We start from the raw sequence: 25,903 nt of genomic DNA on the forward strand, positions 1-25,903 counted from the left end.
TCCTGGAATCTTGAGGGGGAAAACTCAATATGCAACAGACTTGGAGTTCTGAGATCGCATCTCGCTAATAACCCCCACCTTCCTAGGAGGAATCGTCATTCTACTAGGCAGAAATCATCGCTGTGTGAATATATCGCAGACGTTCAAATCCCAGTCCAAAAGTCAAACACTACTCCCATCCTCCCCCCGAAGAAAATCTACCCTAGTGTACTCAAGCGAATAAGCTGAACCCTACACTGGCTTTACGAAAACTTCCCTGCATCTCCGTACCTTCACTTGTTTTTAATCATGCTGACTCCAGGCATCTGACAGTTTGGTTTGACTGTCGCATCTAACGATCAATGAGACGAATTATACAGCTACAGAGAGACGCTGACCGCATCTCCTCAGGCAATGTTTCAAGACATAATATCAAGTCACACAGCTCCAAGATATCTACAGCACAAGTCAAAAGACGGTTCTAGACATTTGCCAGCCTAAATCCTAGATGTATAGGCTTGCGAATAATGTATCTTCTTGTACCTGAACACTACTATGGTTGCAGCTGGCTTGACTTTGTTTTATGGCAGAATCAAGTGAAGCCAAGATTGTAAAACAGGGGATCAGTGCCGAACTTTCCGGCAGTATGTATTTCACGAAAAATATTGTTCATAGCACTCAATCTTAGTCAAGTTCATAAAAACCTTGAGCACAGCATCGAAAAGAGGAGGCATTGTTCCGCTTTCGCCGTTCGCCCCTTTCTTGGAGAGCAGAATGTGAAAGGTTCGTTATTACCAAGAATTAGGCGGAGGGAAGAACGGCCCATCACTCTTGGCATATCATTGAAAAAGTAAATGTTCAGATTCAGATTGAGAGGATAAATGAATAGTAGGAGCTGGTATTTCAAGGGGGAAAGAAGTGATGATGTTATATTGCCCTTCTATTGTATAGTCATTTAAAGTATTTCCTCGACATGAATCAAGGCAGTCTAAATATTATGTGCTTTTTCATATGTTTTCTTTCTGGTTAAAGTAGTCCTCTGCCCCAAACCTTTGATATTCCTAGGCCAGGAAGGAAACGAATGATCTAGATACCACTATTAGATGGAGGAGAAAAGAGGTCCATTCTTCAACCACAAGGAGGAAGAAAGAGAAGAGGAATGATGGGAGAGAGCTCAGAAGGGGAAAATTGAAACATCGAGAAAGACTGCGGTTCTCTGACAACCAGCATTGAAACGATGCGTCAAGAGGCCGGAATTGGATTTGCAATTTTTGATCCTCGAGATCATCCAGCTTTTAGCGAGATCCCGGCCAGGATGTTTGCAAGAGAGACACGGAAAGGGAATACCAACTTTATCACTCACCAAGAGTATAACAAATCTTCACTACAAGTTAACACCCTTGAACATGATGTTATCGTTCACAGACATTTGTATGATATGACCGAAAGATTAATTGGGCGTAACCGGAATCTTACAACCAAGTTATACTGCAGCTTATCTGTGATGAAGTAAGACAAGAAGTGTGTGAATACCGCATGGAGCGGATTGGAATTTAATAGGATTATAACAGCCCATACACCATCAGCCATATTTTTGTTGAATAGGGGTAGGTGTAATATACTTCGGATTCCGGGTCATTGCCGGTTTTGTCTTCGGGTGGGGGCCCATGTAATCCCGAATTAAAATAGGCTATGATTCCACACTTCCACGTTGATCTGGCACAGCCCAAGCCAACATTGGCCAATACCAACACCAATGACGATTCCAGAAGAATGGATGGAATCATCCCCACTGACCCATCCTCCCAATACCATGGCTATGGGCGCGTTGCAAATTCCGTGCATCGATTAATAGTGGAAACATGCGGTGAGAGTTCAATCCTTGCCTTCTGCACATTTTGTTTTTCTGCAAAGCAAACATCTTGACTCCGAGTGGAAGGATGAAGATTTCTATCACTAAATTAAAGTTAAATTTCTTACGAGACTCGGGGCTTGAGTACCAGTCTGGTTACTTTGCATGTATGCCGAGATTATGGCGTTGGTCACTAGCAGTCACTACATCGGCCATGAGCGAGTCTAAGGGCCTCGGGATATAAATATTTAGATTTCCAAAATCATGATCATAAGACAATTGTGCCTTACTCAATAATTGCCAATTTAAGAGCAAAATGGCTGTTCAAGTGGTCTCGGAACCTTCAAAGTTCGATCAATCGCGCTTTCTCAACGATATTCAAATCCTCTCAGCTGCAATCAACGCGCCATATTCCGAGTCCACAACCAAAAAAATTCTCTCTGTCTTCTCTGACTCGTTTCATGACGGTGTTGTTCTATGGCGCGCAACAGACCGTCTGGGTGATGCTCTAAATTATCGCTTTTATTCTCGAAGACCTATAGATACTGTAAATATTGCCTTATCCGCCGGTCTTTTGTCTCCAGATATTGCCAGTACCCTGGGAAATTTGGTTACATCTTGGAGCTCGTTGTATGATGGCTTACCAGAAGAATCGTGTGATTTCGACGCAGAGAAGGGTTTGGTAAAGGCATGGGTATACATGAGAGGCATGAGACCACTCGGTGATATTTTGAGTGCCAAAGGCGTGCCAGAGAGCTTGACCAAACATGAGGAGAGATTCAAGGCGCTGGAGTTGGAGAAGGTTCGTCATGCGGCGGTCGACTACCAAAAGGGAACTGTGAATTTATATTTTCGGGCTCAGGGGCCTATTTCTCTACAACAAGCTACTTCTTTCAACGCATTAGCTGGTGCAGAACCACCGAGTCAAGCTCAATTCTCTGAAATGCAGGAATTCCTCAACGCAGTGGGGTATACATTCGCGGTCACAATCAAGGTTGATAGCGGAGAAATCGAGAGGGTGGGCTATTATGCATTGAAATTGCCAGATAGAGCGGCGAAGAATTGGCCGGTGATCAATGCGCAGTTGGAAAAGTTTGTGCAATTTGCACCTAGTTATGATAGGGAAGAAATGAATGCCGTGGCGTGGAGTTTTGGAGGGACAAAGAGGTATGTCAAGTTCGAGAGGAGCTATTGTGGGGAATTGGTGCCCCTTATTAGAGGATGGGGGACTACTTTGAGTTCATAATTAGTCTTTTTTATATAGGTGGAATAGTTCTATTTTAATCACTTTAGATGTCATATAAGATTTCGGTTCTGAATAGACAATCATTATTATGATCAACCATGTAACTGATTTCAAGTCACGCTAAGAGGTCAAATTGTAATCAACGCACAGACCACTGTGTCCTATTGTGCATCCTCGTATTGCAGGAATGAAATGGTGAACTTTCAATCCGAAACACTACGACCTCCCTTCCCGGCTTAGAGCTATTGATCACCCATTTCTTGTTGTCCCTTCTTTCATTTGTTTCAATGATTCTCTTGCATCTTCCCAGCGGCAGCCAATTCGTATCTCCTGGCCAAACCCATTTGCATTTGCGCAAATTTCTGGGCAGGCCCTGTTGCGTACTCGAAATTTTGTACGGAAGAGGCTATCATGAATATCGTCTTGCCTAACCTCGAATCCAGAATTCCATGGTCTGATCGACCTTGAATTGACGCACAAGCAATGATAGATACCCAATATAATATGCCTAACACGTCCCCCCAAGTTTCGTCAACGTCCGTTCTTTCTATGGCGCAAATCATTGCCGATGTGAGGTACTCGTCGCATGAAGGAAGAGGGGTGCAAGTTTTTATGGCTTGAAATATTATAAGGGTAGCAAGTCTACAGGATTCGAAAATCCAGTACTGGGATGTCAGATTGGAAGGACCCATTTTGACAGTACCCGGCTGTAGAAAGTACAAAGCTACAGATAAGCGGCTTTGGTGATTGGCATTATCGACCGTTTGCTCGTATCCCCCAGTAATGAGGTCGATCAAATCCTTGGCGATATATAGAACCTGGATCAGGGAGTCGTCGAATCCTTTCAACTGTCTGACAGATTCGAATGAACCCGATGGACAATATAACGGGGAAGTGAATCGCCAACATTGAGGTTCATTCTCTTTCAATCGAATCGATGAATTGCTGAAGCTCAGAGGAAGCTCTTCGGCACTAATAGCCTTCACAAAGATGTGACGCCTTACATCTGCATTAATCACAAAATTGGTATTCGCATTGGGGCAGGTTGCTTACATCACCAGGTACTTCCGTATTGTTTGTCCAAATGGATAAACTCCAAAGCTCTCCAATCCTCGTCTCTTTACCAACAATTCTACGCCAGTCATATGTGCTTCAACTTCCTCTGCATTGCGCTCAATTGCCTGAAATACAATCATTAGCCGTCCGATATTCCATCGCCAATACCCCTCACCCACCCAAATACCTGTTGAGAAATAGGCGATTGACGCTATTGTAGCATCGGACCATAATGTCCCTTCTTGAGCTAGTTTCTGACCAATTTGTGCAATGGCTGCATCTCTCAGTCCTGTAGCCAATTCATCGTTTATCATTCCTCGAACCGAGCATAAATAGGCATATATCATATAAACGATGCTTGTCGATAAGGCTTGTCCGGCAGCTTTTGGAAAATCAACTAATATCTCGGGCCCTGGCGAACAAAATATCAAAGCTAAATCAATCTTTAGCTCTCGGCACACATTTATGATCATAGGCATCACATCAACCTTGGGAATTCATGACGCGACGCACCAAGTTGTTTAGTTGTACTCACCTCTCGGGAGTATTTGAGAATTACATCAGGTGATGGATGGCGTCCAGAACTTGAAGGGTCAGGTTGAGCGGGCGCAAAAGCGAATAATGATGGCAGTCCCACTTGTGTGACTTCAAGTGAAGTGTCATGACCGGATCCGTATTGCTGGTTCTTGGTACAAGTGTCAGGAATTTGATCGAGTGAATTTCATGCGAATGATCTTACGTGCGATGAGCTTGATGAACCAAGACTAGACTTTGAAAACTCGCAGGAGCGTTCAACTGCCATAAGTTTACGCGCGGAAATTTTTCGTTTAGCTTTCTGCTGTCGCTGCTTACTTCGAAAAGCAGACATCGCATGTGATCGTATCAATCTTTGGGTTATTTCATCCTTTGCCCGACCAGAGACGAACTGTATAGCCATAGGTTCCTCTTCTGACGTTAAATCTTGCACAGACATACTGGACGATTCTGGTATATCTTTCATACTGTCAAGGTAGTTTCTGGCGTATGGGTCATGATTTATAAATTCTTTTGATTTGAAACTCCTGCTGCCAACAGCTCCGCTATTTCAGGTTCAACGCAAGTTGCGATGTGTTCTGAGAGATTTTGGCGGTATTTCAGCTCGAGATTGCCCCATCGACATCGGGCGAAAACGAAGATCAAGCATGGGATGATTATGGGGAAGTTTGGAAGATACATTCCCTTTCCATATGAATAGCTGAACGTTGTTTCTTGTTTACCCCTCTTTTCTTTGAGATTAGGCAATTTTAGTCTTATCTTAAATTCCAGTGCATGGATGGGGTATCATTCACTCTCGCTGAGAGCATGAGATTGGGGACTGTCGGACTTCAAGCTTTTACCTTCCATATTCAACAATTGACGGGTAGCTCGGATTACTACTAGCGAGTGACATTGTTACTCTTTGTACGCCGCTATCTCTGACATGATTATGTCAGTTGGCAGCTACTCTGCTGTCCTTTTTGGTGATTGTACACTGAATATTTCAACCTTGTTCAAATTTATGCTAAGAGTGATAGTCAATAACGTAGGATGCGCCAACATTTAGGTTTGTTATCCCCACATCGGTAATTGGTTCCGTCAATCGATGTTAATATCTCTTGAGCAATATTTGGAACCTGTCGAGCACATTCGTTGTATCTGTCTATAAAAATTGGCGTGCTTTGACGTCATGTGCGTTGCATTCGATTGCAAGATCCTTATGCTGCCAAAGATAGAGATTATACCGTCACAATTAATCGGCAGATGCGGAGGATTTAGCGGTTCCTAGCGAGAAGGATCGCGCCCCTGAAAATCCTACAGACGCTATATTTAGCAATATATTACCACCCGAACTATCGATTAGCAAGATGAATTGGGACTTTTGAATCCAGTGGACTATCGTTGTTAGTCAAGTTCACCCAGACGAGAACATTGAATGCTAGATATGAGCATGTCCTTGGTAGAAACCAAATTTTGCGGCATCCTATGATGTTGCTACTTTGTTTACGGATAGACCGACCTTCAGGATTGCGGATCGGACCGTTCGTATCAGGTAGTTTCTTCAATACTGTCTGGCAGGTTTCTTTCTGGTCGATGAGGAGATTGTAGCATTCAAACACTGCAGCCATCATTTCAACTCTCCCCACTGCGTGTTTTTTATTTCGCACTTGTTTAATAGTATAATCATACACAGTTTCAGATAACCATAGCGTGCCATATCATTACCTACTGATTGGATCGGGGCGATAGCTTTTCATTCAATAAAAATTTGGGTATACAGAATTCACGCAAAAACGTTTTGACACCATTGTATCATCAGATCCGATCTTAAATTGGATATCATCGAACCTGCCGCCATATCATAGCAATCTCTAAAAAAGCGAGAGCGATTATCCTTTCAGACCTCAATAATTAATCTATCTTCAATCCTCAATCCTCTCCATTTATTCGAAGCCTCGACGATTTCATGGCAGCCCTTTAATAAGAAGCCCCATTTCTTTGCAAACCCCTCTGTGATTTCCCATCCACTTGCATGCCACGGATCATTCCAGACCAGCATCCCCTTCTCATCTAAATCATTACAATCTTCAAATATACCTCCACACAGATCCCTGCACAAATCATCTTCATCTATTTCATGGAAAGTAAGCATGGCATTGTTTCGCATTTTCGGACACGGAAGTACATCTATCCATTGGGGGTGAGGAGTGCTGAGTTGCAATGGAGTCGGAGAGAGAGACGGTGGAATGGTGGAAGGGGCTGGGAACATGGGGGCGCTGAGCATACTGCGGCACTCAGTGGCAGTGGTGTGGGGTAGCTTTAGAATGGTCGAGTTCGTCATGCAAGCGCGGAGAACGTTGTATTGAATAAGTGTAAGAAGGTGATCCAGAGGCAGTGGGAATGTTAAACCTGATACCTCTAAACTTTGATTTATGTTTGCGAGCCGTTGCTCTAAAGGCTTTGCTTTGAATGCAGAGTTCTGAGCTGAAGTATCAGGCTGGGACTGTGGCTTCCATATAATAAATTGGTCTTTCGGAGAGGATTTTGCCTCAAGTGCCTTGCGTCTTCCTGTGACCAAGTCAGCTACGTTACTGCCGAGTCCAAATGTCCAGAATTCTAAGAGACTCTTGAAATAGAGTTCAGAAATAGCTCATCTGAGAACCGCCATGTATCTGCAGTGGTGAAGGCTAACCACACTTGTTCTCCAATAAAATTGGAAGATTTTTCGAAGTAGAAGATGGTCAGAGAGGAATGATCTGAAATTTTTGCAATTATGGAAATCTTTTGATGTTTCACGCGTGTAAGCCACAAAATTTTGCTAATAAGTTACATACTGAAAGCCCTGATATTTAAACGGTTTTGTCGCTTTCTCCTTTCCTTTGCATCTGTTGTACCCGTCCAATCATCCTCGTCTTTTTTAGCCTTCAAGTTGAAATCAGCATTCTCGAAATTCATGTGGAAATGAAAAGGGATAGTACCTACCTCGGCCAGATGATACATTGGCTCTACTCTAAAAGAAGGGTTCTGCGTGATATTCATGGTGTCTGGCTTATGTGATTTCCAAACAATTGAAGCATGCCAAGCAAAAGATAAGCAGTTGGGGTATTAAGAGTGAATTTCTGCAATCTGCTTACAGTTTTTGGATCGAAAGAGCGAACTTTTATATTAACAATTCCACCATCTTTGAAGAAGACTGAAAGACGTTTCGGATGAGGGAGGAAGCGTCGTCCCGAGGCGGGTTGGCGGGTGGATAATAAGCTCTTGATTGGTTGATGCACCTTGCTTACACAAATTCACCCAAATACAGCTTAGCCTTCATCCACACGAGCCACCAAACGAGCCACTGCATTTCATGGATTCTCATCCTTTCACAACCTTCGCTTCGGAAACGATATGTTTATCTAGATTCTGACATAAAACAGCTTTTCTTCTCAGCAAGGTGACCCAATGGCACCCATGTGTGAGCCAGAGTTGGCCACTTGATTATTGTCTACTAGTATTGCTTGGGAAATTACCTTGTAAGCTGATAGCAGTGGCAATGCCTTACTCAGGTCTTCATAGTTGAGGTTCACGTATATTAATATCGATCCTTTTCTCAAATACAGAATCAGTAATGCCTCACTTAGTTCAATTGCAGTCGTCTATCTGTACAACAATCTTTAACTTTTTCGTGCAAGTTGCCCCAAGAACCCACTTCAGCCAATTCCAAGTCTTCACCCCTTTTATTTTACATTTATTGTTACTACTATAACTTTTACCTGCTTTATCTTTTGCTCAAGTTGCCGGTATGGGCGGCATTAAAGATATTAATTTTAGGCCGGAGAGGGATATACCCACTTTGAAGGACAAAGTTATCTTGGTCACTGGAGGTGAAGACCCCAAAAGTCCCCCCTGGCGTGATTGTTCACAAATGCTAATGGTACCTAATCAAAGGAACAGCAGGACTTGGAAGCAATACAATCAGAGTTCTTGTGAAACACAATCCATCACACATTTACTTCACGGGACGTAATAATAACGCGGCGTCAGCTCTCATCGAATCTATCAAGAAGGATGTCCCATCAGCGGGCCTGACCTTCCTTCCCATTGATCTGTCTTCACTCTCATCAATCGCTACCGGTATCAAAATGTTCAAGCATGATCGTCTTGATATCTTCATGGGCAATGCAGGTATCATGGCTGTGCCTGCTGCTCTCAGCAAAGACGGATACGAAATACAGTTCGCAACAAATCATCTCGGCAATGCTGCCGTTCTCCATCATTTACTACCAATCATGCTGAAGACTGCTGAGATGCCCTCCTCCGATGTACGAATTGTCTTGAATACTTCCTTGGGGTGGAAGTTTCATCCGAGTCAAGGCATTGTCTTCGACAAATTGAAAACAACCCAAGAGGATCTGACCTTTGGGACGTGGAGCCGCTATGGACAAAGCAAGATAGCCAGCATACTCTATGCAGCAGAGCTTGCCCGTCGTTATCCGCAGATAACGTCTGTAGCGGTTCATCCAGGAGTTATCAACACGGGGCTGGTCTCGAACTTATCCTTTTGGCATAAATGGTTTGTCTATTTTACTAGTGTAAGCCAAACAATAACGGTTGAGCAAGGCATTATGAATCAGACGTGGGCCGCCGCGGGAGCAAAAAAAAAAGAGTTGGCCAATGGCGCATATTACATGCCGGTGGGTGTTGAGAGCAATTCAACGTTGGACACAACGGCTGAGGATTCAACTTTGGCAAAGCAATTGTGGGAATGGACCGCAAGGGCTTTGGGGAATTGACTGTAATTTCTTTGGCATAATTAAAGCTGCATTTCAGACATTTAGTAATCATGTTAAGTATTGATTTTACCGAGGATGGCGCATATACCATTTCTTCTATTCCTGAAGTCGAGAGGTCTTAATTCATCTATTCGCTATAGTAATATACAGTAAAGGTATCTTCTATGTACCCTTCTATTTCGTAAGGCCATCCCCCACTTAATCATTCAAATATCCATCCATTCGTCCAAAAAGGTGGTTCCTCCGTTCAAACCATGCACCCACTCATCTACTCATGGAAACTTTTATTTTGTACGCCCCTTATGTCCGTATATCCGTACATCGTATTCCATTCGCCGTGGAACTGTGTTGAAGGTTTTTGTGCCTCATTAAATTTTTGTGGCATCCATCTCGTCACTCATCATCACACTTTCGACACACTGCTAATTCCTTAAGACCTCCGAATCATCATCAGCTATCCACTTTACTTCTTGTGTCTATCAGCCTGTGCCTTTTCGTAGTTGGAAATGAGCTCTTTTCTAAAAGACGTATTAGCATGAGGTATATTAAAATGAGGGTGAGAATCCAAGAAACCACTTACTGTAACTGTCCTGGCGCAGGAGCGTAATGACTGAATTCCATACCAAACTCTCCCTTTCCTTGCGTAGCTGCTCTCAATTGCGAACTAAATCCGAACATAGCATTCAAACTACAATCCGCAATAAGAGTAAAATCTTCTGGTCCAATCTCCGTATCACTAATGATAGCGTTTCTCTTATTTAACAAACCAACAATGTTACCCTGGAACTCATTGGGTGCTGTAATGGTAGTTTTCATGAGAGGTTCAAGAACTTGTGGTTTGCCTTCTTTGAAAGCTTTTCTGAAAGCCTGTTGAGTGGCATTCTTGAAAGCCATTTCAGAAGAATCTGTCATGTGGGTTGCACCATCGTTGACAACCATGTGGGTACCGAGAACGGGGTGACCGAGAAGGGGTCCCTTTTCACAAGAGGCGAGGAATCCTTTTTCGCAAGCGAACAAGAATTTATCAGAAATAGAACCTCCAGTGACTTCTTCTTTGAAAGTTGATGGAGCATATCCATTTGGACCAGGCTCAATAGGTTCCAAGAAACCAACGACACGAGCGTAATCACCAGCACCTCCAGTTTGTTTCTTGAGAGTATGGTCGAATGCCACATGTTCAGTGATGGTCTCTCTGTAAGCGACTTGAGGTTTACCGGTTTCAACTTCGACCTTGTACTCTCTTCGCATTCTCTCGACGTAAATATCAAGATGCAATTCTCCCATACCAGAAATAATGGTTTCCTGACTTTCGGCATCGACATGTACACGGAATGTTGGATCCTCACGTTGGAATCTGTTCATAGCCTTACTGAAGTTGGATCCATCTTTGGTTGTCTTTGGTTTGATAGACAAGGAAATGACAGGATCCGGTACGAACATAGAAGACATAGAGTATGGTAAACCACCGTCGGTGAATGTGTCTCCAGAAGCACAATCAACTCCGAAAACAGCACAAATTTCTCCGGCTCCAATCTCAGGAACTTCCTCCATCTCATTGGAATGCATGCGCACAATTCTAGGGATTTTGACTCTCTTATCAGTTCTAGCATTGAACACGTTCATGCCCTTTCTCAAAGATCCTTGGTAAACTCGAATATAGGTCAATTGACCATAATTACTTTCCTCAAGCTTGAAGGCCAAGCCAACGAATGGTAGCTCATTATAAGAGACAAGCTTCACGGGGGCTTCAGCTCTTCGCTTGTCAAGCGCCAAATTCTCGACCTCTGCAGGATTTGGTAGGTAATCGCAGACTGCATCAAGCATAGGCTGCACTGACTTGTCAGCCAAAGCACTTCCCATCAAGACAGGGGTGAATTTCAAATTGATGGTTGCCCGTCGGATAGCAGCCTTCATTTGCTCGATAGATGGAGTTTTCTCATCCAAGAAAATCTCAGCAATTTCGTCGTCGACATCGGCCAATGTTTCGATCAACAGAGCTCTCTTCTCTTCGCACAACTTCTTGAGTTCTTCAGGGATCTCATCAGTCTCTCTAATGATTTCCCCCTTGGGCCCATCGTTGTAAATAGCCTTCATCCTAATCAAATCAACGACACCGTTGAAGCTGTCTTCCGAACCAATGGGGACTTGAAGTGCTGCTGCTGGGATTCGTAGTTTTTGATTGATTTGCTCGACAGCCTTGAAAGGATTGGCACCCATTCTGTCCATCTTGTTAATGAAACTGATACGAGGAACATTGTATCTCCGCATTTGTCTGTCCACAGTAATTGTCTGACTTTGAACGCCACTGACAGCGCAAAGAATCATGACAGCTCCATCTAGTACTCGCAAAGCTCTCTCGACCTCAATTGTGAAATCAATATGTCCAGGGGTATCGATCAAATTTATGTGATATTTCTCCTCCTTCCCATTCTCAACCTTCAACCAATCGCAGAAAGTAGCAGCAGACTGAATTGTAATACCTTTCTCTCTCTCTAATTCCATAGAATCCATCTTTGCGCCGACGGCATCCTTTCCTCGGACTTCGTGAATAGCATTAATTCGTCCAGTGTAAAAGAGAACTCGTTCTGTGGCGGTCGTTTTGCCACTGTCAATGTGTGCTGCGATACCAATGTTTCTGACCCTCCTCAATCGATCCCTCTCTGCGGCATTCAGGTTGTCGACAATAGCTTCTTGGGTGAGAGCTGATGGATCTGCGGCAGCCTTTTCTAAGACTGCCTGGGCAACACCAGCTCTGATAATTGGCGATTGAGAGAAATGTCTCTTTCCTCCCAACCTGGCACCGAGTATCGCATTTCTTGCTCCAAGCCCTTGAACAGGCGAATTCAAGCATAAAAATCTTGCTCTGGGGACACTCCCACGTAGCGCCCCAGCGCAAGCTTCCGTTGAAGCCACAGCGCGGACTACTCTATGCATACTCATGGTTGCTACTGGATTGTGGTATCATTCATCCATTCGATAACATGCGTAACTTTTTTTTATCGATTAAATATATCGGAGTAAGTTTAGCCGAGCCCGTTCACAATCATTTGACGATGAACTTGCTTTTTGAAAGCTGCTATAGACTTTAGAAACTTTAAAATTTCACAATGTTTAACGTATACAAAACTAGTACTCCTTAAAAGACGATCTAAAATCATGAACCTCTGCATATCATTTCATTGGAGGTTTTTCTTAAGGAAGTGATATTCTGAGTCGCTTACATAATAGCTATCTGTATTGAAAGCATGACAGCGCGTCAAACAATTATGCCTTTCGCGTTTCTTACAGTCGCCACGAGTCGAGCATGGACATCGAGACATGGCATCGGAAACAACTCCAGAAAGGGACGAGAATGTGCATAAGTCTCTCAAGTATTCTCTACTAGGCCCGTCTCTTACAAAATCTGGACAAGATTCTGTAGACCAGTCAAAGGTACGTGGCGACCGAAATGTGTTTGTGGTCTCTCTAACTTTATCACCAGGTTTCCGAGATCATCTACAATGCTTCGAAGGGATCTAAATATTTCAATCATGAGGAGGAAAGAGACAAGACCCTAACAGTAAAGATTGAACGAATCTTAGGGAAGAAGGCTGAATTGGAGAAGCTTGATTTAGCTCACGACCGTCGACGAGCAGACACTGCGATTGCAGAGCTCGAACTCACAAGAGATCTGACTCAAACAATCGTCCATATTGATTGCGACGCATTTTACGCTGCAGTAGAGGAGCTCGATCGTCCTGAATTGAAAGATGTTCCATTTTCTGTTGGGAAAGGAGTTGTCACAACATGCAATTATCACGCACGGCGATTTGGGGTCAGAAGTGCGATGGCGGGGTTCATAGCAAAGAAGTTGTGCCCGCAATTAATTCAGGTTCCTCTGAATTTCGATAAATATACCGCGAAGGCACAAGAAGTCCGGGAAATTTTGGTAGACTATGATCCACGGTTCGAGAGCGCTAGTATTGATGAGGCATATCTTAACATCACGGAGTACTGTCAAAGGAATGATATCGACCCGGAGGCTGCTGTTGAACAGCTGAGGAGAGAGGTTCATGAGAAAACGAAAGTAACCATATCTGCTGGAATTGCAGCCAATGCTAAGATAGTGAGTACATTCTGCAAGTTTAGAAGTCAGCGGTATGGCGGGCGAGGCGGGACGCTATTATCATCAACCCGTTGCTGTAGAATTTGATAATGAGTTTGGGTTTCAATATACTGACTGAATATGATTAGGCTAAAATTTGTTCGAATTACAATAAGCCTAATGGTCAATATCGTGTTGCGAATAATCGAATTGAGATTATGAAATTTATGCGAGACCTTCCAACTCGGAGAGTTAACGGAATCGGACGGGTATTCGAAAGGGAACTAGGCGCCATAGGCGTTAATACATGCGGAGATATCTACAATGTGCGACACTATCTACCCAAATTGTTTGGAGAAAAGGCGTTCATTTTTCTAATGCAATGCTATCTTGGACTCGGAAGAACAGACGTCAAACCGGCCGAGGAGTATACCCGCAAGAGTGTCGGCACAGAAAGTACATTCAATGAAATGAATGATGCTACAGAACTTCGAAGCAAACTTCGACGTACAGCTGAGGAGCTGGAAAAAGATATGCAACGAACCCAGTTCAAAGGGCGAACTCTAGTTCTTAAAGTGAAACTAAAAACCTACGAGGTGCTTACAAGACAGGCGGCCCCACCAAAGGCAGTATTCTCAGCTGACGATTTGTACAAATATTCTCTTCCCATGCTTGAGAAACTGGAGGCGGAGATGCCAGGTTTGACATTACGACTAATGGGGCTCCGGTGTACAAATTTAATCAGCATGAAAAAGCCCGATACCATGGCCTTTTTCGGATTCAGAAAACAAGACTCACGGGAGAATGATGTTGGCGAAAATGAACGCAAATCTTCCTCTGTAGCGAAACGAAAAGCATCTGATCTCCGAGAAGATGACTCTGAGGAGCGATGGGAAGTTTGGCCCGAAGAACTTCTCTTCGAAGATGCCGAGCGTCAAGAACGAGAAGAGGAATTCAAGGAAATGGAAAGTTTAAGTCAACTCGAAGAAAACGATCCACGGCGACATCACGGAAAAGAAATTGTGCCGAATCCCAAACCGAAGGACGGTGCTGTGGTAGAAGAGGAATGGTGGGACTGTCCCGTTTGTCAGCGGCCGCAAGCGACAAATGAAAAGGAATTCAACGAGCACATTGATATTTGTCTTTCGAGACAGACAATCAGAGACGTAGTTCAAGAGACGTCCGGGGTACCTCGATCACCGTCTGCATCCGGAAGTGGCTACAAATCTCAAATTGGTAGCTCAAGGAAAACCAAGGCAGGAGAGAAATCAAAGGATAAAGGAAATACTCCCAGTGATCCTAAACAGCGAAAATTGTGCTTCTGAAACGGGGTACCAGAATCAAGCAATGATGCGTTTGGATGGGATTTGGCATTCGGGGGAGTTCATTTGATGGGCTTTTTGGATGGGCAGTGCATATGTTCTTTTGCATAAATTTCAGATACCCAATAACATGTCGCGGTGCATCGGTGGCTTTTCAATAATAGTTCTATCTTCAGTAGTACAATCTACATACAACTAAATTCACGTATCAATGACATCATAACAGCTCACCCTCTTCTCGCTAGCTGATGATATGAAAGTCAAATCTGTGATAGAAGCTAGCGAAGGTGATGATATATCGCTATACTTTTAGCTCGACTAAAAATTCCAGACCGGCAAAGAAAAGTCAAGAGCATCAAGATGGGGGATCTCTATATTGTAATCTCAGACATGCATCAAAACTTAGTCCATGGTTTAGCTTTGGATCCTCAGACTAGCAACCAGCTCCCAAACAAGTGCTCTGTGGGATATGTAGAAGCGAATGTTATATCGTTGGAATTAGACCACAATGCAGACCAACTCACTAGTATAGAGTATAGGCCCTTCCATGAACAATGTAGAGCACTCGCCCGAAGATACAAAACAAGGCAATCATGTGTGAGAATTGTGGTATAATTCATTGTTTACTAGAAAATCGCAGCAACTAGTCGCGCGTTTCAACCCATCCCTATTCGCACTCCGATTCCGATTCCCATTTTCACATTCATTGTTTGTACTCCTTTTTTCTCGTCGTTGCAATCATATCGGACGCATACATGCTAAATGACAAGTCCCTCGCACTTGAAAATCAAAAACTCCCATCAGCCCAATCACAATAGATTGCCGTAAATCTAGGCACCTCCTTCTCTCTTAGCATATTCCTCCTCAATAGCTTCCTCGTATCTCTTCTCGGCACTCTCATTACTGCCTTCAATCGGACTCGTAGGATCCTCCTTCAAAACACCCTTACTGACCAATTCTTCCGGTTGCGGACGATGACTTAATTTTTCGTTCAAACTATCCGCACGCATGTGTTTCTCCAATTCTTTTTGTTGTGCTTGGATACCTGGAGCGGCGGTTGTGGAGGAGAGGATATTGCCTGATTTTCAGTATTAGCTTTTATTCCGATCGAAATGAAGTGTGAAAATTGTGATGGAAGGAAATACATACGTTCAACCAAATCCTCTTTGGTAGGACGGTGTTCCAAATTCTTCTTCAAACTATCCGAAATTCTTTGTTGTTCGAGTGCATGTTGAGCACTTTGAATGCCACTATTTTGTTTACCCCGCAATTAGTACTTTGACGAACAAACTGCCAGAACACGATAGCAGACTGGGAAACTATGGGGATGGGAATAGTATTGAGTCGGATCGTAGAGAAAGAGAAAAACGTACGGTGCAGCATCTGTATCTAATAAAATATGTCTCTCCTTCAATTCGTGAGCCGTAGGTCTATCGGCATACAACTTCTCTAAACTCTTTTGACGTTCGTGTTGTGCTGGTCTTACAACGGAACTTGTATCGACGAGGGGTTCTTGAGTTTGCTCCGACATTTTTTGCGAATATAGTAAATGAGCTTGTGAGTTTGTGGTAAGGAGACAGGAAGGATTCGAGTCTATTGTTTCTATAGAGGTGTGGATGTTTGGTAGAAGGATGTTTGGTAGAAGGATGTGTTTCGAGGTAGAATATAATGGTAAATTTCGTTTGTCAGACTGGTTGCTCCAGCAAAACGAAAAGAAGAAAAGAAAGAAACAAAAAGCTCGAAAGGCGTCTTAGTTTAAATACCTACCTACCTAGCTGAACCGCGTGATGGTGAATTGTCTAGAGTAGAGCCTTGTTTATTTGTAGGTAGCTTGGTACCTACCTACCTAGGCATTATACCTGTCGGATACCCCAGCAACCAATGACGAAATTTACGGTGGATGCGGGGCTCAGCCGCTAATGAAGAAGTGTGGCACTACTCAGTTGGTCCCTGATTAATCTTCTGCCCCTCCACGTGCCCTCCTGAGTCTTGAATCCTGAGAAAAGAGAAAATCTTATCAACTTTCGCATTCTCCAAGTCTCACATTTATTAACTTGTTATATTCGAGGACTATCATATTTCATTATATATGAATCAATCAAAGACCCCTTATATAAATATATACTACTTCGAGATTATATACAATTTATACAAACAAAGCGCTTACAGACCGAAATATAGCCAACCTTATGCCTTTATTAATTAGAGACGACTTGAAACGACGATGCTTTGTCGCCCTAGAAATCAAGACAAACGGTCTTAATACCACTTTCCAAAGTTCGATCAAGCTCATCGACATAGTCATATGCAGCGGACCCTTCAATAGCTAGCCTCTCATAGCAATCCGCATCACCCAACCGCCATTCTGGTAACGTCTCTGTACAATCTTTGTACTTGAAAACATACTCATATGCTGTCACTTTTCCTTGCTTATCGACTTTCTCCTGGCGTTTGTACTCGTCGCCTTTAAGGCCGATAGGTCTGTATTTCAAATCTTCCCAGTTCTTGTGATTCCTGTGATCTTTCTGTATCCTCGCTTCTTCTGCTTTCTTATTCAGCTGTTGAACTCTGAATCCCGTAGTTGGGTGAATATATTCATGTGTTTCGCCCAGTTTATTGCCTTTCTTATCAAGAGCATAGCGACCTGGTGTGCGTGGCTTCGATCCGTTGGCTTTATACATGGTGGTGAAACTATCATTCAGATCTCCAAGGCCCCACGCGTGTCGTCGGTTCTCATAGTGAATGTTCTTGGAAGCTGCCCATTTGCCATTTCGCCACATCCACTGACCCCAACCCTCCTTCTCGCGCTCCTTTTCTCTGTCTAGGTGGACTTGGCGCTCGTTGTTCAGTTGCGCGAATTTTCCCTGGCGATCATAACCGTCTTCCTTTATGACTTCCCGGTCAATCGACACATATTTTTCAATCTGGTCTAGCATCCATGCTAACGTAATGTTGGACATTTCTTCCATATTGTCCTTGTTCAATAGCGTATCACTTGATCCACCACCAATGTGTATGTGGTAACCAGGAAACCAGACTTGTTCCAGTACCTTCTCACCAGTGCCTAGTGCTTTCTTCATCTTATTGTTTTCTTCCATCTTAACGACCTTTTCGGTAGCTTCATCTCGGATTTTGGCCAGATCTCTCATTTTTTCGGAACTAGGGTGGGGAGTAAAACACATATCATACCACTCTGCATGTGCATTATCAGAAATAGTCCGTTGCGCCTCTATTTCAGCGTCTGTAAAATCCTCTGGCTTTTTGATGTAGCAAAGAGTAGGTGTGAATGCTTGACGGTGCTCATCAAGGGCCAGCGCTTGAAATGCATGCTTGATGTCTGGGATGTGAATTAGCTTTCTGGTTAATGCAGCTCTATCAGCACAAGGACTTACTGGCTGAAAGTTCAACATTGTGCCATTCAGGCTTATCACCAACAGTCGTCCATTTGGGCAATTCCATCCCAAAGACTTCTGGCAACCCTAAAGCTCCGACGGTATCAAAGACTCCCACCACCTCTACTTCCATTGATTCTTCGGGAGCCCATTCACCATGAGCCTTTATATCCCAAACTAAACCCCCATCAGGTCGATCCCCCGGATTTGGTTGCGGGTCAGCAACTCTCCCTTCTCGCCGATCATAGTACAGAGCACTGCCATAGAATCTTTTCTGGTCTCATCGTCCCCGGATCTTTTCTGCTTATACAACTTCCACAAATCAGGAAATTGCTGAAGTTGCCTCTTCGAACAAATCCCAATATCCGAAATCAAACCCGCAATCGTCCTCGCCGTGTATGCACCCCGAGAGAATCCAAAACACATTATCTTATCTCCCGGATTCCAATTCAGTACACAGAAACTGTACGCCTCAATAACATTCCCTTCCAATCCCTGACCAATGGCTCCCTCAAGTCCAGGTCCTAGACCCGTGGATGTGATTCCAACTCCAGAATCGTACCAAACGACCTGCTGCCAATTTTCGCCATCATCTGGATCTTGAGCGACGCTGTTGATGGCGCGACAGAGACGTGTTACGTTAGATGGTCAATTCTCTTTTCCAGAGACGGCGGATTGCCAGGTTCCATCGCAGCAGATTATGATGCGTTTTCGGGCGGGCTTGATTCGGCAATCTGGAATGATACTTTCACTTATGAACGACATGTTTGAACAGACAATCGATGCAGAACCATCATCAACATTGAAGAGGATGGCAATCTCCTATTTAACTCCATTCCCATCCATCGTGTCCTATTCCCACCCTCTACAGTAACCACAAAGCCACCTCATTTCCAACTCAGCCAGCTGCACGCCGCCACCAAAGTGACCAAACCACACAATTGAAATAAATCCCCGTATCTTCCCCTCTGCACAAATCTATAGCGTTCTAGCCCCATCCGTACTCCCAAACCGAAATTCTTGCACGCGCGCACGCTACCGTTCAGCTGCTCTTCTTTTAGCTGGACCCACTCTGCACTTCTCCATCCCGCGGTCTAGCCCTTTTCACCAGTCTCCGTACCGTAGCGAGCGTAGGTAGATTTTAGCACTAAGCGTCGCATCGCCGGTGTCGCCGGTAATTAGATGCAGACAGATACTGATATCTGATATCTGGAATCTACTAGGTAGGTATTATAATGCGGGGAAGCCGAAAGTGGAAATAAGCATATACAGAAAGGGAAGGGGAGGGTAGGGTAGGGTTCTAGATTCGATAGCGCTACGCTACTTATTTGCGGGTATAGTATTGGATGTTGGATACGAGTAGATAAGTATCATACGTCTGTTGTGCTATCATGATAAGGAGGTAGGTAGATATTTTGAGGTATAATTTTACGATTGTGCGAAATATATCTAGATATGTATGGTCTCGCATAAGAGAAAGTGGAGTGAGGTGTGATTCGAAAGATGTAAATTTCGTATACGATAGATCAAATAATCCAAATACCTTGAAGAATTCCATATGTAAGACATCAGACTACGTACGTACGCCTGTTGGCAGGCAAACGAGAGTTTTTTTTTTTTCGAGATTGTAACAGTAAGAGAAATCTGGATTGGGACTTTGAAATGGTTTGTTTAGCTTATATCAGTAGGGAGTTTTGAATCGTCCTATTCAATCTTGATGCGTGATTCACTCTGACATTGTGTGCCGCGTATGAATGAAGACGCATGCTTTTCAATACCATTCTTTCCTTGGTATAGATCTTAGGTATTCGACGAGGATTAAAGGTCTTTGTAGGTCTATAGGCGAATCACTCCATGTCTTTTTCTCCTCCCACTCCACCATAGTATACACCTGATCTGTCTAAGTCTTCGATATCTAATCGAATCTAATCTCCCCTCTTCTCTATTTTTCGAAACTCCCCAAATCGCAAACTATTTTTCTGCATCATCCTCGCAATATTTCCTCACAACATCAATGATTCTTCTCCTTGTAGCCTTCTTGTCAAAGACTTGCGCGTGATCCAATGTTCCAAACCACAAAACTTCTGTTCCTACTCCCTTCCACTCTCTATACTTCCACTCATCCTCATCTTCTATATCCACGCCATCTTGTTGTATACTATCTACCTCTACGGGTCTTTCTACTTCTCTAGCTCCCGGCTCATCAATATCTATCAAAGGCGCGACAGCCACATTCGAGATACTCTTGACTGTTCCATTCGGATTTCCATTCGTAACCTTCAAACTTGGAGTCGATTGGCCAGATAAATTTCCACAACTCAAGTACCTTCCCACAGCCTCTGTGTCCACAATTAAATCTCTTCCCGCCAAACTTGCCGTAACTTTCCTCCCCTCGAAATCCTCCTTCCATAGCACATTCTCATTCCAGAAGAATTTCCTTCCCAGTGTATGACTAACTCCCGGATCCATGCTTGCGAAATAGTACAATTGATATTCATTCGCATCTTTCGGGATTCGACGAGTGAAATTAAACGCGACAGAAGGTAAATGTAGGCAGATAGAGACAGGATCGATGAGAACAATTGGTCCGATGCGCGGGGATAAAATGGGAGATTGCAGAAGGTGCGTGGTCACCACCGTGCCGTACGAGTGAGAAATCAGGACGAATTTCTGATTTGGCCCGAAATGTTGACTGATTATTTGGGAAATTTCGAGAGCGGTTTCCTCGCGCGAGAGGGCAGAATGAGTGAGACGAAAACTGATGTTCATTATTTCGAGAGCAAGAATGCCAATATGATCATCGGGTGTGCCGGTGGAGGCATTGAGCTCGCTAAGGAATTGGGTATAGGGATAGAGACCAATGCCGATGCCATGAATGAAAACGACTGGGAGTTTGGTTTTCGAAGTGTGCGGTTGGTGCCAATACGATATGTGCTGAGCGGGCGAATGATACGTAGTCAATAGACTGTGCGGGCGAACAGGAATGATGCTGAGGGACTGTTTGAGATTCGTGCGGTAAAAGTTGAAGCCATGGTAACGCAAGGAACAGAATGTTAGAAAGTCAACAAAGCCGACACACTATGGTGATTAACATTAGCATCTTATATTATCAGCACATGGACAATACGAATACTTACACAATACCAAATCAAACTCCTATGCGACATAACAACCTCATCCAATGTCAACCTCAAACACTTCGCATTGCCTCTTCCCTCCGGAATCTCCCTTCCCAGCTGCCTCTCCAGAATTGCAATATAATCTTCCAACTCCTCATCATCATCCCCAGGCAGTCCACCACGATTAAAGAAAGCCCAAAGAAAGAACTCCTTTACATTCTCCTTCCTAATATCCCTAATATCCGCACCCAAAAACCATTTCTGCAAATACGCCTCCGGATCCGTGATATTGTCTGAACACCTCTGATACAAGATCGTTCTCTCTTCTCGCGACGGTGGTGGCGGATGTATAGCTTCTTGTTGAAGCCAAATGCGATACGGCAGGAAACAAAAGAGGAAGAAGAAAGATTCGGCCAGGAACACGACTTCCAAAGCGCGCGAGACTCTGTAAAATTCATAATCTGTAAAGAAAGTAGTAAATGCGAGACTGAAACAATATGCTAAACTAATAAGTGGTATACTCTGCAGGGCAAAAATACAAATGCGGATAAAGACATACTCAGCCCATGAATTGTTAATCATGGTGGATGTGGAGTATCAAACACTTGGTGGAATCCCAGTATCGAAAGAGAATATTGAAGGTTCGACTGGGAGGTCATGGAGGATTTCCTAAGGGCAACTCAACAAAATATGTCGAGGAGGATTGAACAGCTCAGAATTATGGATATTGTCCAAGCTGTGCCGTTGGATGGTCCTTGTGTTGGGACATTTGACGATTCCTGCCTAGGTATTTTTATTCTTTGGCTCACATGTCAATAGAACCTTGCAGCTGGAGGTGCAGGTGCCCAGAGCAACGATGAATGTGAAGTGTGGCGCTTGTGGCGCTTGTGGCGCATTACGCATTTGTGTACCCGTGGACCTACTGGACAGTTTTTTCACTATTCACATGCCAATAGTTCTTGCGAAAGAAGAATGGTAGAGAGATAGGTACATTCATCGATAATAGTCTCATAAGGTTGGAACCTTACACTTATTGACACACAACTCACAACTCCACATACGCAATCAGTAAGGAATGCAATCGAAGAGACCAAAGCCCAACAATACCATCCAAGTCTCAACAGTACGGATAATAAATCCCCGTCTCCAATAAACTTTCTTATTCCTCGTCTTGACAACACCAATTGAGAGGTCGAGTGAACGGAGCTTAATATACGAGCAAGCGGGATGAACGGGCAACGGCCATAAACTGTAACCGCTCGAGCCCTTCTCCGTCCCATTTCATTCTATTTCCGCTCGCGCCCTCGTAAAGCATATTACAAGTAGATGCTTTGATGTGGTGTCCTGGTTCTCCTTTTCGGTGCTAAGGGCTACTTTGCTGATACTTTGGAGCAGGCTATCTGGGTGCTTGATTTCTAATTATGTATATAGATAGCTTCATGGGAAGTTGGCTACTTTCAGAGTGTCAGATATCTGCCGTCTGCGATCATGATAACGAATGTCTAGGAACCATGAAGATATACCTAGTCAACAAGTGTGTCTGTTAGTAGGAAGGCTGGCAACCCTGTTTTGGGGAGGAGAGCGGGAAGATAGAATGATAGGCAGAGAAGGGTAAGACGAGTTAAGATGTCTTGATAAAGCGAAAAATGAGGAATAAAAGAGATGGGCATTTTAAGGTTGAAGTTTTCGATTGTAGATCAAAAGCCGAAGACTAAAAAATATGGTTGCTGTCTTCGTATGATGTCATTTCAAATGTAGAAAGAGGTTTCAAGTTGTCGAGGAACCATTTTGCATTATTATCTAGATGCTAATGTATTACGATATCTATCCGTGACATTCGTATGTATTTCTGATCATCATGTCGGTAGACTTGATATACAAGCGCAAATACACTACTGACATTAAAATCCTAACTTTTCACGTTCGTTATTTCATTATATCATTGCCTCAATGCAACCCCCTCATCTTCAACGGCGCACTAACCCCCGTGAAATTTCCCGTCTGCGTCGTGTAGTCACCGACCACACTCAAATTGGCAATTCTCCCCAACAAGAACTCCAAATGTCTATATCCTGCTCCAGGAGTATATTGAGGAACCTCGTGACCCGCCAAGTTGACCGTCGAGAACGTAAGTCCTCGTTCCGTGTGCCAAGTTCCCTGGTATCCCGCACCTGCAGTGTCATATTGTGGAGGTGCGTTGGGGATGGCATCATTCACAATGGAGAGAATGGTACCAAGGGATTCATGGTATGGAACGTAGAAGTTTTGCGTCGAAGAGGGAGCCTCTTGGAATCCTTGAAGACCGTGCCAAGTCATGTTTTGGATGGTGATTAGAGAACCATTGGCGAAAAGGAGGAAATCGAGAAGTCCGTGGCCGATGAGAACATTGTTTGTGCGTTCGATGACAGAGGGGAGAGGACCGAGAGCAGAATCAATGGATTTGTCTCCATGTGGGAATAAGTTGGGTCCACCAGAGCAGATGAAGTAATCAACATCGACTGGCGCATGGAGAGCTTCCTTGACATCTGTACGGTTGAAGTAGTTGTTGGGACCTCCACCGAGAGATGGGAATCCGAGTTCATCCCATAAGAATGGGCAGTAATCTGTGAGATGGTAGATATTGAAACATGGATTGACGTAGTAGACTGCGTTGTAAATGTCATCGTAAAGGTCACAACCATATTCACTTGAACTTGGAGCTGTTGGGATTGGTCCTGCGGGAGGGAATACTGATGCATATTCGAGGAAGTCAGTGTAACCACAAGACTTTGCTCGTGCAGTAATGTTTGCAATGTAAGTATCGTTGAGGTTGAGGACGTTTTGATAGTACAGAGCTGCAGCTGTAACAGGGGCCGAACTCATTGTATCGTAACCGTTGATCGATGGATCATTGATCTAGCATCTGGTTAGCACACAACATTGGCATTGATTCATTTGCATGGCTACACACCTGAATACCCTTCAAATTGTAGTATGTGGTATCGTTGCGGTCCAAGAAGTTACTAGCAATGTATGGAATATATTGCCCAGCATAACTCTCACCAGTGATGTAAATCTTGTAGCCTTGCATGCTAAAGGTATCAATGAAGTTCTTCCAGAATGCGGCAAATTGGTTTCCAACATCGATCTCATCGTCAACAAGGATATCTCCAGGCGAGTATCCAGTGCTGACGGGTTGATCGATCCAGATCATGTTGGTCAAGTTGGTCCATGAGTATGGATTTGGAATTGGTGCATATGTGCCAGATTGCCAACTGAAAGGTCCATTTTCTTGAAACAATCCGTCAAGAGATGAACACCCTGGCTACAAACATATTTAGCAATGTCTTTTGAGATAGGAGATGAAGATCTTGGGTATATAAACTTACACCGCCATTTAACCATATTGTGATCTCCTTCTCCGCCAAAGGGTTTTCGGATGGGAAAAACCAAAACCACAATCGATTTGTATCGCTAGCATTAGTGCTAATGGGTAAAGTTCCGGCGTATGATTCACCAAGATCAAAGTCGATTTCGGGTAGTCCAGTTCCATTGACGGCAAATGCTAGAATTAAAATCAATACATATTCTGGTCATGCACCCTTCTAGAGTAATGTGTGGCAGGGAATGGAAATTGGCTTACAAGCTGTTGAATTTGTCAAATACTTCGAGATCGATCTTGGCCTCACTGCAGGTTGCCTGGGGAGAACTTTCCTTGGCTGTGCTCTTTTTGCATATTTCGCATGTGCTTCGTGATGTGGCAAAATAGCTACCACTGAAGTAACAGAGGCAGCGAGCAAAACTGCTAGGGAATTCAGGCCACGCATCTTGTCGATATCAATGGAAAATGCACAAGAACTTGAGAGTCACACAACAGGAGATCATAAGAGAAATGGGAGATGACATATTTATATCTTTGACAATGCACAGTACAGGTGCCGAGGGTACCTTCAGCAGCAGAGATAGCTTGTTGATCAACACGAGAATTTTTCTTCGCCATTGGCAATTGTCATTCAGATCATGTATGTCATCATCCATTATACCTTGATAGTACACTGATACCCCAAAATGGCAGATAGCTACCCATAGAAGAAAAGAGTGATTGGCCTCCTCGTCCGATTAATGTCTCTACTATATCAATTTACCTAAAGAATTATCAATTCTCTGGCAATAGATTTTCACGCCTTCTTAACTAAGTAAGTGCTGATTCGAGGTACTGAGGGGTGAATCAGTGGGGGACCTGACTTAAGCTCGAAAAGGAAGCTAGAAAAAGGCTCGCGTGCCACTACGCTCAAACCTTCCAAGTTCCCGCAGAGATAAGCGAACCTTGGCTCTAGAACCAACCACTCGGCAAGGATATATCGCATGGACCTGTCATTAGGCATACCGGGAGAACCCAACCAAGCTTTTATCAATGGTCAGAGTACATCTGCTTCCTTGCTAGCTAGTGTCTAAATATGAATCGTCATTATTGAGTATGCCTTCTTGATCACAATCAACGATAAGATGTCTAAAACTAGACAGGAATGCAAAGCGATGAAAATCCTTGCTAGCCTCTAGAGGTATTGCAGAACTGGAAC

General features: G+C 43.7%; 11 protein-coding genes across 11 annotated transcripts; 4 read left to right on the forward strand and 7 right to left on the reverse strand.

Moving 5' to 3' along the window:
* Nucleotides 1-562: 562 nt before the first annotated feature.
* Nucleotides 563-833, forward strand: EAE97_007183 (uncharacterized protein; the record flags this gene model as incomplete). Its single annotated transcript, XM_038877697.1, has 2 exons — nt 563-623; nt 655-833. The coding sequence occupies 2 exons, from the start codon at nt 563-565 to the stop codon at nt 831-833; spliced, it is 240 nt and encodes a 79-aa protein (XP_038731182.1).
* Nucleotides 834-2,147: 1,314 nt separating this feature from the next.
* On the forward strand, nt 2,148-3,077 carry EAE97_007184 (uncharacterized protein; the record flags this gene model as incomplete). The annotated part of the gene is made up of 1 exon (XM_038877698.1): nt 2,148-3,077. One exon carries the CDS (start codon nt 2,148-2,150, stop codon nt 3,075-3,077), a length of 930 nt encoding a protein of 309 aa, XP_038731183.1.
* A 284-nt stretch (nt 3,078-3,361) lies between these two features.
* On the reverse strand, nt 3,362-5,133 carry EAE97_007185 (uncharacterized protein; the record flags this gene model as incomplete). Its single annotated transcript, XM_038877699.1, has 5 exons — nt 3,362-4,076; nt 4,131-4,258; nt 4,313-4,545; nt 4,647-4,818; nt 4,873-5,133. 5 exons carry the CDS (start codon nt 5,131-5,133, stop codon nt 3,362-3,364), a joined length of 1,509 nt encoding a protein of 502 aa, XP_038731184.1.
* Nucleotides 5,134-6,371: 1,238 nt separating this feature from the next.
* EAE97_007186 (uncharacterized protein) lies at nt 6,372-7,896 on the reverse strand. The gene is made up of 3 exons (XM_038877700.1): nt 7,632-7,896; nt 7,484-7,571; nt 6,372-7,217 (listed from the first exon to the last, which is right to left on the reverse strand). Exons 1-3 carry the CDS (start codon nt 7,686-7,688, stop codon nt 6,547-6,549), a joined length of 816 nt encoding a protein of 271 aa, XP_038731185.1. The 5' UTR covers nt 7,689-7,896; the 3' UTR covers nt 6,372-6,546.
* A 540-nt stretch (nt 7,897-8,436) lies between these two features.
* EAE97_007187 (uncharacterized protein) lies at nt 8,437-9,427 on the forward strand (the record flags this gene model as incomplete). The annotated part of the gene is made up of 2 exons (XM_038877701.1): nt 8,437-8,518; nt 8,583-9,427. The coding sequence occupies 2 exons, from the start codon at nt 8,437-8,439 to the stop codon at nt 9,425-9,427; spliced, it is 927 nt and encodes a 308-aa protein (XP_038731186.1).
* A 463-nt stretch (nt 9,428-9,890) lies between these two features.
* On the reverse strand, nt 9,891-12,367 carry EAE97_007188 (uncharacterized protein; the record flags this gene model as incomplete). The annotated part of the gene is made up of 2 exons (XM_038877702.1): nt 9,891-9,945; nt 10,008-12,367. The coding sequence occupies 2 exons, from the start codon at nt 12,365-12,367 to the stop codon at nt 9,891-9,893; spliced, it is 2,415 nt and encodes an 804-aa protein (XP_038731187.1).
* Nucleotides 12,368-12,745: 378 nt separating this feature from the next.
* Nucleotides 12,746-14,836, forward strand: EAE97_007189 (uncharacterized protein; the record flags this gene model as incomplete). The annotated part of the gene is made up of 3 exons (XM_038877703.1): nt 12,746-12,859; nt 12,909-13,532; nt 13,661-14,836. 3 exons carry the CDS (start codon nt 12,746-12,748, stop codon nt 14,834-14,836), a joined length of 1,914 nt encoding a protein of 637 aa, XP_038731188.1.
* An 827-nt stretch (nt 14,837-15,663) lies between these two features.
* On the reverse strand, nt 15,664-16,364 carry EAE97_007190 (uncharacterized protein; the record flags this gene model as incomplete). The annotated part of the gene is made up of 3 exons (XM_038877704.1): nt 15,664-15,911; nt 15,983-16,083; nt 16,207-16,364. 3 exons carry the CDS (start codon nt 16,362-16,364, stop codon nt 15,664-15,666), a joined length of 507 nt encoding a protein of 168 aa, XP_038731189.1.
* A 706-nt stretch (nt 16,365-17,070) lies between these two features.
* Nucleotides 17,071-19,311, reverse strand: EAE97_007191 (uncharacterized protein; the record flags this gene model as incomplete). The annotated part of the gene is made up of 4 exons (XM_038877705.1): nt 17,071-18,170; nt 18,226-18,482; nt 18,536-18,835; nt 19,265-19,311. 4 exons carry the CDS (start codon nt 19,309-19,311, stop codon nt 17,071-17,073), a joined length of 1,704 nt encoding a protein of 567 aa, XP_038731190.1.
* Nucleotides 19,312-20,196: 885 nt separating this feature from the next.
* On the reverse strand, nt 20,197-21,926 carry EAE97_007192 (uncharacterized protein; the record flags this gene model as incomplete). The annotated part of the gene is made up of 2 exons (XM_038877706.1): nt 20,197-21,303; nt 21,363-21,926. The coding sequence occupies 2 exons, from the start codon at nt 21,924-21,926 to the stop codon at nt 20,197-20,199; spliced, it is 1,671 nt and encodes a 556-aa protein (XP_038731191.1).
* A 1,365-nt stretch (nt 21,927-23,291) lies between these two features.
* EAE97_007193 (uncharacterized protein) lies at nt 23,292-25,150 on the reverse strand (the record flags this gene model as incomplete). The annotated part of the gene is made up of 4 exons (XM_038877707.1): nt 23,292-24,239; nt 24,295-24,648; nt 24,713-24,888; nt 24,967-25,150. 4 exons carry the CDS (start codon nt 25,148-25,150, stop codon nt 23,292-23,294), a joined length of 1,662 nt encoding a protein of 553 aa, XP_038731192.1.
* Nucleotides 25,151-25,903: the final 753 nt, after the last annotated feature.

Source organism: Botrytis byssoidea (genome assembly GCF_014898295.1).
Source record: "Botrytis byssoidea strain MUCL 94 chromosome Unknown BBYS_014, whole genome shotgun sequence".
In the NCBI taxonomy this organism is placed as follows: Eukaryota; Fungi; Ascomycota; class Leotiomycetes; order Helotiales; family Sclerotiniaceae; genus Botrytis; species Botrytis byssoidea.

What these genes read in the sequence shown, in the direction of transcription:
- EAE97_007186 (XM_038877700.1), bottom strand. Translation starts at nt 7,688, where the DNA reads ATGAATATCACGCAGAACCCTTCTTTTAGAGTAGAGCCAATGTATCAT. An exon ending in CAATGTATCATCTGGCCGAG is followed by an intron (nt 7,572 to 7,631) that starts GTAGGTACTATC and finishes TTCAACTTGAAG; the next exon opens with GCTAAAAAAGACGAGGATGA. An exon ending in TTTAAATATCAGGGCTTTCA is followed by an intron (nt 7,218 to 7,483) that starts GTATGTAACTTA and finishes ACTTGGTCACAG; the next exon opens with GAAGACGCAAGGCACTTGAG.